The sequence below is a fragment of the Neophocaena asiaeorientalis genome, unplaced genomic scaffold (genome assembly GCF_003031525.2).
Source record: "Neophocaena asiaeorientalis asiaeorientalis breed wild unplaced genomic scaffold, Neophocaena_asiaeorientalis_V1.1 scaffold721, whole genome shotgun sequence".
NCBI lineage: Eukaryota > Metazoa > Chordata > Mammalia > Artiodactyla > Phocoenidae > Neophocaena > Neophocaena asiaeorientalis.
This window is the reverse complement of record NW_020175365.1, coordinates 1,029,130-1,043,646: the sequence shown is the minus strand read 5'-3', so window position 1 is coordinate 1,043,646 and position 14,517 is coordinate 1,029,130. Positions and strand designations below refer to the sequence as shown.

Sequence of the window (14,517 nt, the reverse complement as noted above, 5' to 3'; positions counted from 1 at the left end):
GCAGATCTTTTATCTTGGTGCCATTCAATTTTGCCCTTATATTGAAGCACACAGAAGCTCAGCCAAATTCCTCCCCCACCCACACCCCCCGCCATGGTATCTGCTAGAATACAGCATTACTCTGTGGAGGAAGCACAGTGTATTTTCTCTGACATGATTCCTGTAAGCATATCACTTACATGTTTCCTCAATAGTTTTTGAAACCTTCACATCTTTGCAATAACTGTTACCCATCTCTTTCTGAACTAAGCCAGATATGAATGTTATCACCATAATAAATTAAAAGATTTGGGTTGAAGAGTCAAAAATCAAAGTTAATTTCTAGTATTTATGTCAGTTCAAGATACATTCTGCTTATTTAGAAATTAGAAATTGCTAAGAAGCATCCACAGTTGCTCAAAAAACAAGTATAAATACTTGAATGGAGAGCTAGAACATATCTTGCAGTCTTCTTATATCTTGCACAGTGCTGGTCATTCGTTAGATTCTCTCCAAATACTTCATCACCAGTAGTGTTGAGCAGTCATCCTGAGCAAGCCTGGCTGATTAAAGCCAAGGGAGCCCATGTTCTAAACGGCCAGGCCTAAAGGAAAGAGAGTAGGAAGTCCTGGTGTTACCACTGACTTTTACATCTTAAGCTATCTGTACTTCAGCTTTCCCAATACATTCACCCCTATAGATTTGCCATCTATTCCCACCAACCCCATGCACTCTAGGACACAATCTTTTTGCTTTGGTCAAATCCAAATCCAAGAAGCCATGACTGAAACTACAGTCCTGGAGAAACTAGACTGAAGAAACTAGGCTAAAGAATTGTGCTGATGCCACGAACTGCCCAGACCTAAGCCTGACTCCTGGCTGTCCCTCCTCCCGCTTAGCTCCAGAAGACAACTGCTGCGAGCAGGTTCCTGGGCTTGGCCAAATGACCTAGCGTGGTCCTGGCCACCATTCAGGGCCTCTGAGAGAGCACTGCGCCTCCTCCTCAAAGGTGGAAACAGAGACCCAGAGCCTTGGAATCATTCCCAGGATCTCTGAATGCAAATGTTTTCAGCAAATTCAGCATTCAATCCTAACTTGTGAAACAGTCTTGTAGCACTAAGATAAATTTAAATGGCTCAAGTGTTAATCGGGTGTGTTTATTTTTCCATAAACAGAAAGACGTGGGAATATTTGGCAGGAGGAAAGGACATATTTTATGTTTTGGTGATTTTCTTAAAAAGTAAAAACAACTCTATATTTTAAAGCAATTCTAAAATAACAGATCACCCTTTCTGAGGAATGACAGGAAAATCCTCTGACAAGGAAATTAAGTTTATTTTTAAACTTCCAAGCAGTTGAATTTAATTATAGATGGCAGCAAAGAGCAGAGGAAAGATCCTTAAAAGTTTTTAAAAGAAAAACTAAGGTAAAGTTTTCTAAAGGATGTATTCAACATTATATACATATATATGCATAGACATAGACATAGACATATATATGGACATATACACACACACACATACATATATATATATATATATATATATATATATGGAGAAGAAAGAAAAGGAGAGAAAAACACTTTTGATGGTGTTCTTTGAATCTACCCAGAAACTCTTTCATCTGGAAGTATGGAATTTCATTAAAATGAGTAATTTAGGAAGACAAATGTGGTTTTGGTGATTGTCTCAAGAAAACACGCCAACTTTTTACCTTGAGAGAGACATGTAGCTTAACAGACAAAATTAGTCATATTAGGCTATGATCATTTTTGCTATCTACATATTGCTTCAGATGGGATTTTCAAAGCAGAGTCAAATTTTATACAATGAGATGACAAATTATTTTTATAGTAGTAATACTAACATTTAAAATGATGACTTTTACTAGGAGAGCTGTCTAAATTTCAGTTTTTTAAAGGATTAGATACTTTGATTTTGCATGCAAAAGATGCCAAGTATGTATTGAATATGAATTACAAAGCAATATTAAAAGGAAAATACACATAGCAGAAAATATGAAAGTAGGTAAGAGCCAATAAGCATGAATTGTATATATTCCACTACCTAGTACACTATTACTGATGCTCAAGAAATATTTGATATTAAAAAACAAGATATGTCAATGGGCCCAGAGTAATTCTACTATACTGGATCAAATGGTGACTAAAAATGCTTTATTTCACTCTTTTATTTTGTAGGTATTATTATTTGGCATTCAGAGCACATCAAACACCTCTTGCTAGCAAAGAGAGCTGTGTTGCTATCTTGGAAAAGTCCAGATTAGATCACTGGCTGCTGGGAAAAACAAAGGTAGTTCTTTCTTTGTTGTTTAGATTGTCACTTGAGTTGCTCTGCTGTGAACCTTTGTCTCTTATCAGTGATTTGAATAGCTCTGTAAATTGTGTAGCTTAGCAGACAAGACCCCAAGCTAACAGTGATTTTTGCCGGTCTTGGGTCAGGAGTCCCAGGACCTCAGTGACCAGAGGAGGAGAGTTTGCCTCCTGTTCTGCATGTAGTGAGAACCATTTAGCATTTCTAGAATGAGATCTTTGAGCTCATTTTTAAATGTCCCTTTTTCAATGCTGCTTATTCCAGCACCGCAGGCAAATACACAAATTATACGAATGACAATGAGTATCTTTTATAGTTTTGTGCATTTGTTTTAGACGCGTGATATTTCCTGCCCACTCTGATTAGTAGTCTCATCATGTCTAGCTTTTCATTCAGGGGAACATCATGTCCCTGCAGGCTCCCAGGTTTTCATGGTCCGTTCTGAATTGCCCTACAAAGCCAGCCTTCACCTGAGTGTGGATGGCAACACTGCTGCCCCTCAGCAGAAATAATTAGATCACTGTGGGTCATCCAGGCCCCAATCCCTCTGAACTTCTGTTGGCCGAGGGTCAGTTTTGTTGGTTAGCACCTCCATCAGAGCTGTGGAGAAAGAGATCAAGCTGAGAAAATGGAACTCATGGCAAAACTGAGGCTGGCCTAGAGAACATTTAGGATCTCCCAAAACCCTCTTAACTTCATCGTCTGTTTATATCAATAGTCCCACATAGGCTCAACCTTAGAAGGGGAATTGTATTTGCTTCCAAGAAGTCAGTAATGTTAGCATAAATCAAGCCACTGTAAACTTTATTTAGATGATGCTTTTAATATTTACATTAAGAATATGTTGGAGCAGAGTGAATTTCTGTTTGGGAGCCCACACGTAATGCTAAAACTGATGTCTCATTTCAGGTTTTTCTCAAGTATTACCATGTTGAGCAGTTAAATTTGCTACTGCGGGAAGTCATAGGCAGAGTGGCCGTGCTGCAGGCCTATGTCAAGGGGTGGCTTGGAGCCAGGAGATACAAAAGAGTCAGAGAGAAGAGAGAGAAGGGGGCCGTTGCCATCCAGTCAGGTAAACGGTCCTGAATCTTGGCATTTCATTAAGTACTTGAGGCCACTCTCCTATTGCTCTTCTTGGTGGTTCCTTCTTCTCCCTCCGTTCCTTCCTTCTTCTTTCCTTTCTTCCTGGCTTCAGCAAATATTTATCGAGTATCTACTGCAGGCCAAACCTTGTGCTAGGTCCTGGGGATATAGCCGTGAGCAAGACCACCATGGTCCCTAACCTCCAGGTAAGCAAACAAGCCATCCCTAGCTGAGGCAAGATAGAGGCGGTAGCAGTGGATGGTTGTAATACCCAAATCACACAGACGTGTGCCTCAGCTCCCAGATTAACCGCATCATATACACTTCAGGTCCATTACCAGGTTTTCAACATCAGAATTGCTACTGCCACGTCCATGAGGCTTTTCTACCCCAGACAGAGCTTGTAAACCAAGGGAACAAATCACTAGGCTCTGTCATACGCCCAGCCCAGTCAATGCCTCTTTACATACACGTGTGTCATTTGTGCTACAAACAGCATTTGAGTTCCTGTGCTATCTCGAGTGGTTGTGAAAGCCCCAGGTCTTGAACACAGTAGATGAATTCCTTTGTGTTCTCATAACCCAGCATCATAACGTCCCCTCCGGACTTCATGACCTCACTCAGCGACTGGAGAGCTGTGGTGCTCAGGGCAAGAACAAAAAGGAGAGCTGGTCATGCTCCTGGTAGCGGCTCAATGCCCTGGTTCTCTGTCTGAAGAACTTAACACCCTGCCCCCTGCCCCCAGGTTCCCTTTTCCTTTCTCTTCGTTTCTGCATCCATTTCCCATGCCTTTTCCCTTCCTATCACATGCATTCCCTCCCTGAGCACAGTTCTGCACATAGTCCTCCCTCACCAAATGTAACTGTGATGCTACTAATCATTATTATTTATTTTTCTCTCCTTCAACTTTCATGTTTATTCCTTCCTCCCAATAAAAAATATGGAGTGGGTTGGGCTATTCCAGTCCTCTCCCACCCCCCAAGTCCTGAAGACAGAGCTTCCTCCATGGATTGGAATGACAGGGACCCACCTCACCTAGATAGGGGTCCCAAGTGATTCATAAGTGGAATCCAGAGGGTTCTGGAAACTCACTGCCTGAACCAAAATAACTCCTTATCAAGAAGCATCTCGGAGGCCAAGCTGAGAGTACAGAGAGGCCCCTCTTCCCCACCATCACTCACTTAGCTCTGCTTATTTTGTTCAGTGAGAAAGTAGGAGGGAGGAGGAGAGGGGTAATAGATTGGAGGGAAAACAGCTTATATCAATTCTCTGGCACATTCTTAAATTAATGTCATTCCTAGCACATGGTTTTATATTTTTAGCCTGGAGAGGATATGATGCTCGGAGGAAATTTAAGAAAATAAGCAACAGAAGGAGAGAGTCTGCTGTTCATATTCAAGCAGGTAATTAAAACATCATTTTCATAGTGTCCACTTGGAAATATTCTGTGATTAAGTTCATATGAGTTTCAAAAAGCTGAAACGTTAATAATTCAGGAGCACTGGAATAGGAGTCAAGAGTTCTAGTGAGGGAGGGTTCTAGTGCTTGTTCTGATGCACACACACACCCCCCATGTGATAATTGTGAGAATTGGCTGCATGCCATACTTGGCTAAGGATGCTCCAAGTAGGTACCCTTGTATTCCAAATTTTGTGGAATACAAGAGAGGGAAAATGAGGCACAGAGAAGTGAAGTAACTTGTCCATGATCATACAGCTAGTCAGTGACAGAGCGAGAATTCGTTCACAGGCAGTTTGGATAGATTCCACTTTGCATACTGCCAACTGAACAAATCCCTTTCCCTCTTGGAGTCACCCATCCCTCGTCTGTGAACAAGAGCATTGGCTAAAAGGGTCTAAAAGACGTCTTCCAACCTTGGAATTCTCTGATTATATGCTTGACCAGTCTCTTGGTATCACAGAGATAGGAACAGCTCAGGGACTTTCCTGGCTAACTGAGTTTCCCACACCCAGACCTGTATGTGGCTAAGGCAGTCCTTTGGGCCCTACAGGGTGAGGGCACTGTGGCTCAGCTTGTGGCTGCCTGAGCACCTCGAGCTCTGGTGCCTGGCTCCCAGGTCATTCTGCTCTTCTGCGAATGGCAGTACCCACGGTGGCTGCGAGGCCCAGCTCCCTCTGTCATTTGGAGCTGCATGTGACTAACTGAGGCTCTGGAAGAAGCAGGCCACAGGGCACACCAGGAGCTCCTAGAGCACAAGAAATCGGAGACAGAATGAGAGAGAAGTGGCCAGTCCAGTGGACTCAGCAGCAGGGAGAGGGAGAGGGTTTCAGATACTGCCACGCATGAAGCAAACGTTTAAATAAAACAGCTGCAACATTTTCGAGGAGGTCCCTGCCCAGAGCCTGGCTCCAGGGACACTCCTCAGAACTCTCTGGCCCGGTAAAGACCTGACGACTTCATTCAAAACCAGAATATCTGGGAGGAAGGGGTGTCATTTAAATCCAAATGTGTAACTTTTAACACCATCCCCTAGGAATTCTAAGCTCTACAACTTCAAAGCATCAGGAAGAAGGATGCAATTCTAGTTGCAGCTTAAGAAAGACAACTCAAAGTGCATTTTTTTCTCTACCTCCCCACTGCCCAACACACACACACACACACACACGCGTGCGCACACACACACACACACACACACACAGTACTCCCCACCCCTGCCCCCGCCATTAAGAGAGGATGCTGGACTGATCTTGCCGTTTGGCCCAAAGCCCAACATACATTTTCAGATATAAACTTTGAGCTTATATATTGTTGAGCCACTGATCATAAATAAAGTATGTGGGATAGTAAATCAAATTTTCTCTCTCTGAAAATCATCTTTAGAGGGCTCCCTGTTTGCACTCTGTTATTGCCAAGTGAACACTGCATAAAAACAGACAAGTGGGCAGCCTCATCACATCAGGACAGTCAGGATTTCATCTCTTCACTGCAGCACCTATGGGATAGGTACCATGGGAGGGTACTTTTGTTTCATGGGACCACAGAGAACACACTTCTTTAAGGAGCTCCCTCTTGTTGTTTCTTTTTTTCCTTTAGCCTTGCAAGCACCCCCCTTCTTAGCCTGGCAGCCATCGTTCCTGCTTATCAAGTGGCATCGGGAGCTTCTGAGTCCGCAGGGGCTTAGGCAGACATGTAGTCATTGAGGGTGGTACTCACGCCACCTTGCCCTCTTGGCAGGAGAGTGTTTCAGCCAGAGCAAAAGCAGGCAGCATCACTTTGCCCTTCAGCCAACACCATGGACAGGAACTGAGGTGCTGGTTCAGTGTTAGTGGTAAAGATACTTAGATAGGGTAACAACATTTGCAATTTTATGGGCAGTTTACTTTTACTTGAGAATGTTTTCCTTATCTTTAGAGTCAAAGGCAATGTGTTGATCTAAAAAGCAAAGCAACTCATTCCAAAGTCTCCGTTTCGGGGTGTGCTCTTCCCAAAGCCTAATCCTCTCATTCCAAGCTCTTCTTCGTGCCACTAAGACATTTCAAGTAGAACAAGCCTCAAACATAGGGGTGCTCTTACTTTTGAAGCCTGCAGAAGTGGCTTAGGGATGTTATCATAACGTAACCGTTTCTGGATATTTTCTAAGGTTATTCTGTAATTTATTATTTTTTTCAACAAATCATTTCATTTGAAATTTAGATTCTGTGCTATGTGTTTGTTTATATTTCAAGTTCTGGCCGATAGTCTTTTTTTTTTTTTTTTTTTTTAATCATGTTGCTGAGCTATGTTATATAGTTTTAAAAGAACAGCCCTTGAAATTTAGGAAGCATTTGGCCTACATGTTGCTACAGAGCAGCACATATTGAAATTTGTTTTCCTTTCATCTCCTTCCCAATAAAAGCAGCCGCGCGGCTTATCCCTTTAGCTTCCTCAGAACTTCCTTTCAGAATTCCCGATCTATTACGGCACATTCACATACCAGAAACAAGATGCCTTTTCATGCTGTCAACCTTTTTCATCTGAAATGTAAATTAATTCTTGCTGGTATGCCTTGACAGAGATCAAAGTCGAGGTATTAACCTTCCCGGGCTTTCTCCAGGAATCCGTCCCCAGGACCGGGCTGCTGTTGTTAGGAGGCCGGTGTCCCTGTTACACCAGGGCCCTCCTCCAGGCAGTCCTCGGCCTAGGAGCCACCATCTCAAAGGCCCAGGGTCCTTTTGGAAGTGACCTCATCAGTACTTTGAAGCAGGTGGGGAGCGATCTGCCTAGCTAGTCTTGAGAGAGATGAGCCTTCTCATTTGAATTGTGGGCCCTTCACTCAGATTCCTGGAGCTTGTTAAGTGGTTCTGACAGCTAGTGATCTGGGTGTGATACAGGGAAGGACAGGGCTCCAGATTGGAAACCTCTCCCTTTGCTCCGTGGGTCTTTTCTTGCCTGTCAGTCTTTGAGGTAGGCCACATTTGCATTTTCAAAATAAACAGATGCCTTTCAAATACATGAGCTGGTGGTCTCGAGATCTCTGTGGGCCCGAAACTGTTCACCAGCCAGGGAGCAATGCTGGAAGAGAAAACAAACGGAAAAACACGCCTGGCACATGCGCACACGTTTCCTGTGCGCAGAACATTATGCCGGCAATAAAGGGCCTTTGTGAGATGTGGGGTCGCAGGGAGAGAGCTAGCTGGGGACCTGGGCAAAAGTATCCTTTATCAGTTTCTTTTTTTGGCGGGGAGGGAAACCACTTTGATTGTCACCTTGGTGAGAAGTGGCATGCTTTATTGTGTTTTTATTATTGATTAATGCTGATAATAGGCTCTTACCATAGGAAAACACACTCCTTTAAACACCAAAGAATTAAAAACATGTACTTTTTTAATCAGAAAAATAATTGAGCACCTATTAGTGTTCAGATACATGGGGTATTCTAAGTAAAAACTAATAGTTGTATGTCATCCCATCACTAATCTGTTTTTTTTTCCCGAGTTTCTAGTGTTTATTTTTTTTAATTTTTATTGGAGTACAGTTGATTTACAATGTTGTGTTAGTTTCAGGTGTACAGCAAAGTGAATCGGTTATACATATACATATGTCCACTCTTTTTTAGATTCTTTTCCCATATAGGTCATCCGACAGTATTGAGTAGAGTTCTCTGTGCTATATAGTAGGTCCTTATTAGTCATCTAACTAACCTATTATTTTTTTAATGAATTCTTAAGTTTCAGAAAGTGGATATTACTAGATTTTGTCAACTAAAATTGCATACCTTCCTCAGTAAATACTATCAAAACAAACAGCCTGCAGGGAATTTAAAAAAATATCTACAGTGTCTCAGTCTTTTAAGTTTTTGAAAGCACAATTTAAAAAAAATTGCCCCTCTAATTCAAAATCTTTTTTTAAGTGAGAGGAAAGTGCTGGGCTCCCCATGTCACAGGGGAAAAGCCTCAAGTAGGTGACAGTGGAGCCCTAGCGGCTGGGAAGGAACTGCAAAGAGTGTTTCCAGGAGGAGCTGGCTTTTCCAGCCTCCCTTCCCGCCTGTCCCCCGCAGCCACCCCTGGAGCAGGAAGAACCCATTGGTTGATAGCACTTTTTCATCTAATTGCTTCAGTGCTGTGGAAATTGTCATTTTCTCTTTCTCTCTGTCCTCTGGTCAGCTTCCTACTTACTCCCCTCCTCGGTCCTCCAGGAGATAACAGCACTAAAATCTATGGCCGTTTCTCCCTCTGATGCCCTTTGGGGGGAGTGCTTTTTGGAGCGGCAGCCTCAACCGTGCGGAGGCTGAGGGGGCCTCTTCCTTGAGCCTGTGAGCAGGCATTTTAAACCAGCTGCAGCTGGAACCTCTGGGCAGCGCATCATGTGACTCCAGCCAATGAGAGTTGCTTTAAATGCAGCTTCCGGAGAGGAAAGCAAGCAGAGAATCCAGACAGGCTCTGCCCCTCCTCCAGGTTAACTTCTTATAGAAACCTGACCCCTACCTCACGTTGGAACCAAGATTTTAGTGTTTAAAACTGCCTGAACTTTTCAATCTCTCTCAGGGTAAGGCCTCCTCCTGGTCTTTTCTAACTTTGAAAGGCTGGTTCCTTTAGCATTTTGGTGGGTTGGCAATGACTAGGTGGTTACAATAATTTCCTAGAACGAGATTTCCAGAAATACCCCTAGGTGCGCAGGACAACTATATTTTAAATTCGGAAATTTCTTTCTTTCATTCACTTATTCAACTACTGTTTAAGTACCTGCTTTATGTTGGAGCTACTACCAAGATGAGCAATAGGATTTCATTTGGGGCCTCAAATTTTCCATCTTCAATACAGAGGGCTAAAAAACATTCTCTCCCTCAAATGGATGCTGTTTGTATAATCAGGTCCTCTATATTATGTCAACGTTCAATGGAAGGGAGTTGTGTAAAACTCCAGAGAGTCAAAATCATTATAAATTATAGCTGAGGATATACACTGAGAATGGCCCCTGCTTCTTGAAGGTGAAAATAATTAGGTAGATATTTTTCAGTCTGTCGAATCTGTGCATAAGCAGGTTGTTGATCGCAAGCCCAACAATAGAGGAAAGTCAAGCGAATGTACCATCGAGAGAAAAGGTCCACTTTGAACAGACAGAAGGAAAACAAGCTGCCCTTTGTCACTCCTTTATGCATCTCTATTTGTCATTCTACCTCTATTCCAATGTTTCTTTGCTCACTCCGTTTCTATCTCTTAGAAAGATTCCTGGTCATCTTGCACAAAAAAGTATAACCCCTCAAAATGTGAGAGAAGACAGATTGCGAACTCTTCTTGGCAGGAGCCAGCTGCCTGTCCTTTTCTGGTGTTTTAGGCCATTTCCACACAACAGTAAAGCAGCATCTAGGGGAAAGAATTAACTGGAGCATCTGAGCTTGAGGTGAACTGTCAGCTCACGCTAGCTCCACTGTCTTCTAAAGCTCTGCTTAACCAAAGGCAGGGTGCCCTTCAGGCTTACACAAGGGTCCTGCTGAGTCCACTTGCACTGTCTGGCTTTCTCTAACTCTCTGTAGATAAAGGTCTGTGGCTGGTGTCTGACAGCCACAGGCATAACGTTTTGGAGGGGAAAATGTTTGGGGGGACGAGCATTGTGATTTACTTTGGGGAAATGTGCGTTGTCTGTGAGCAGGGTCAGGACATACAGGGAGCCCCGGAAGCATGGCTTCAAGAAAGCGGTTTATAGCGGAGAGGAGGCCTGGCCGTAGCTTCAAGGTTTCTGTCGAGAAATGGGATCTGCCAAACCTCAAGGGGCACAAGCAGTAGAATTCTTGCCATGAAAAATAACCTGTGATGCAAAGGCATGTCCTTTGCTATGGAATCAAAGTATTGCCTATGTTAGAATTAAACACGCAGAGGGCAGGGTACTATTCACCTAATGCACAGAGAAGAAGCTGCAAAGCCAAAGTGTGTTTGACGTCCACTTGTGCCCGATATCATACTGACATGGCATGGAAATGCTCAAGATGAAACTTTGGTGCAGCAGTTGGCACCCCAGGACTCAAGATTAAATTTCAGAGCAAGCCCATGGATAGAACCTCTTCAGTTTGGAATCGCTTCCTCCTTTATGGACCTCATGTAGAGCTCTAGAATCTGGCTGCAAAAAGGCAGTGCCCAAAATGGTATCCTTACCACCTCAACATTGAGTGAAGCAGCAACTTTATGATCAGTAATAATTGGTTAATAATGGTGTCAAAAACACACTCGAGTCGCCTTTATGTCTTTTCATGTTTTTTCACATAGAATCATAAAATGTGGTATCACGTTTTCTAACCCTTATTAGTTATTGGGCTCTATCCAAGTTACAGTAAAGAAACATTCAGGGGAAAAATTAACTGTGCTATGGCAAGAATTATCAGGCTTTTTTCCTCAAAAGACTCCTGTGTGTACAAAGGCAGATTTTGTTTCCCCCTAAATAGATGAAACAGAAGCACAGAGAGTCTACATAAGTTGTCTCCCCTTATGTGTTACGTGAGCCTAATGACTGGTATCAGAGCCCTCTTCTGAGTCTTTACCCAATGCTCTTCCTAGTAGAACATGCTCTACTAGATGGTTTCCATCTTGGGTATGGCACTTGGACATAGAGTACCAGTCAAAACTTTGGGGAGAGTTTTATATACCATCCTAAGCATGTGGACTTTGGAGTCAGAACTACTGACTTCAAATCCTGGCTATACCACCATTTGTCATATGGTTTGGGGGAAATTACTTAACTTCTGAGCCTTAGTTTCCTTAGCTATAAAGTGAGGCTTATTAAGGTCTAATTCTCAGGACTGTTGTGAAGATGATAGCGGATAATATACACAAAGCATGCTGCATGGGACCCGGCACATGGCAGATATTCAGTAAATGTTAGTTTCCTCTCTGTTCCCCCTTCCTAAGTATGAACTTAACTTGAGGGGGACAAAAAATTGTCTGTGAAATACTCTTCTATGATTAGAATAATAATGTTATAACTTCAAAAAGATGAAACTATTTCTCTCACTTTTGGAGAAGAAAAAAATAGTACCTGTCAAATCTCAAATACAGTTACAATAAAGCCTTTATAAAAGAATTTTCCAAATCTTAACTTATGTCTTGCTTATCTGACAGGGAAAAATTAAAATACAACAATAGCATGTGAAAGATTTCAGGTGGTTTTGTTTTTATCAAGAGCTACTCTCCATCACGCCGAGAGCTTGGTTCATTTGTGTGGATACATTTTTCAGTGACCTCAAAATTGTTCCGACTTAGGTGGTGTGCTCCTGACATCATTTTTCCCACTCAGGGATTTGAGGCCCTTCTGCAACTTGTTCTGTAAAATAACAAGTCTCCTCCTCACCTCCTTCCAGAAGTCAGAAATTCTAAAATCCAGGAGTTAAACATCACCCAGACTTGCTGGCGTGGAAAGCAAGTCGCCTTTCAGATGTCTGAAGAGTTGGAAGATGTTGGTGAGCCTGTCACATTTAACCCACAGTGACGGGTGATTGGCAACATAACAACTGAGCGACAGCCATTTGGCCAAGAGTTCAAACCCCAACATGAAGAGCCATTGCAGGATCACGGCTTGATTTGCTGTGGCCATGAAGTCTGAATCACCCAGCACAGAGGCAGAGGCAGAGGTGACAGCTGGTAGCCATTCTCATCAATAAAGTTGTGACGGGTGAGATGTACAAGCAACCAGAGCCTGCTCATTTCATAGACTTTGAGCCAAGTGCTTAGTGTCAAAACCAGCTATGGTCAGTGATGCAAACGATTGTGAAGGGTCCCTCGTCAACAGCAAGGCTTTCCTCACCAGACTCTCTTCCTCCACGTGGGTTAGAAAGCAATTGCATCCTGCTGTCCAGGAACAATCCAGTTTGAGGATAAGGAGGACTTATCCTTTTATTTTTTAAAAATTCTGGTGACTTTTTGCAAGTCAGATTTATTGAGGTATAATTTATACAGAGTAAAACTCAGTTTGATAAAATTGGGTGAACACATATAGTCAGGTAACCCCCTCCACAATCAAGAAAAGGAACGTTTCCAAAAGTTCCCTCATGCCCCTTCTGTCGTCCATCCCTTCCCCACCCCCAGCTTCTGGTGATCACTAATGGTTTTCCTGTCCCTGTAATTTTACATGTTCCAAAATGTCATATAAATGGAGTCATACAGTATGTAGATATTTGAGTCTGGCTTCTTTCACTTATCATAATGCTTTTGAGAGTCATCAGTGTTGTTACATTTATCAGTAGTTTGTTCTTTTTCATTGCTGAGCTGAATTCTGGTCTGTGGATGTACCACAGTTGTGTCCATTTACCAGCTAAAGGACACTTGTTTCCAGTTCCTGCGATTATGAATAAAGCTACTATAAACTTTCAGAAATTTGTCTTTTTAAGAAAAATTTAGAGGAAAGTAAATAACTTTGTTTTATAAGAAGCCAGAATGATCCTAAAGGTAAGAGTTGTTTCCTTCTTGATTAACCAATAGAAATGCTTATTTTTATAACATCTTATACTTTTTGCATGGCAATTTACAATTCATACATTCATGCAAAGGACTTCCACTAACCTTATTCCTGTAATTATCATAGTAACCCTGAGAGGTAGGTTAGGGATTTTATCCCATTTTACAGATTGTGGCTAAGAAACCTCCCGCAATTCAGACTGCCTGACTCCCGATCTGTTGTCCTTCCCCCCAAACATTCTGAACATCCTGTCTGTAAAGAACACTGTGCTGGATGCTTTGGGGGTGGTCACAAAAACAACATAAAAATGTTGGCTTTTTTTCCCTTAAGAAGAGAGGAAGACAGTCTGATGCTCCACATCATACATCATCAGGGAAATACAAATTAAAACATTGGTGAGATACCACTGTTTACCTGTTAGAATAGCCAAAATCTGCAACACCGACAGCACCAAATGCTGGTGAGAATGTGGAGCAATAGGAACTCTCATTCATTGCTGGTGGGAGTGCAAAATGGTGCAGCCACTTTGGAAGAGAGTGTGGAGGTTTCTTATAAAACTAAACATGCTCTTACTGTATGATCCAGTAATCGTTCTTCTTGGTGTTTTCCCAAAGGAGTTGAAAACTTGTGTCCACACAGAAACCTGCACAGATTCAGACAGCTTTACTCTTAAGTGCCAAAACTTGGAAGTGACCAAGATGTCCTTCTGTAGGCGAATGGATAAACCGTGGCACATCCATACAACGGGATAGTTTTAAGCACTGAAAAAAAGTGAGCTATCAAGCCACAAAAGACATGAAGTAATCTTAAATGCATATTACTAAGTGAAAGAAGCCAACTTGAAAATGATACATACTGTATGATCCCAACCGTATGACATTCTGGAAAAGGCAAAACTATGGAGACAGTAAAAAGACCAGTAGTTGTCAGGGGGTGAGGAGCTGTGGGAAGGGATGAATAGGCGGAACACAGAGGATTTTTAGGGCAGTGAAAATACTCTGTATGGTACCATAATGATGGATACATGTCATTATACTTTTGTCCAAACTCATAGAATGTACAGCACCAGGAGCGAGCTGTAATGTAAACTATGCAATTTGGGTAATTATGGGAACTTACGATGTGTCAGTGTAGGTTCATGGATCGTAACAAATAACACTTGATGGGGGATGTTGATGACGGGGAGACTGTGTATGTATGGGGGCAGAGGGTTAGAGGAGATCTCTGTACCTCCCCCTCA

The 14,517-nt window shown here is 42.4% G+C and overlaps 1 protein-coding gene across 1 annotated transcript in view; it reads left to right on the top strand.

Moving 5' to 3' along the window:
- Positions 1 to 14,517, top strand: part of MYO3B (myosin IIIB) — a 397,699-nt gene that overhangs the window by 265,991 nt on the left and 117,191 nt on the right. The window contains exons 27-29 of the mRNA XM_024765704.1: positions 2,180 to 2,291; positions 3,222 to 3,384; positions 4,718 to 4,798. Of these exons, the coding sequence (XP_024621472.1) occupies positions 2,180 to 2,291; positions 3,222 to 3,384; positions 4,718 to 4,798 (356 nt within the window). The remainder of the gene's footprint in view (positions 1 to 2,179; positions 2,292 to 3,221; positions 3,385 to 4,717; positions 4,799 to 14,517) is intronic.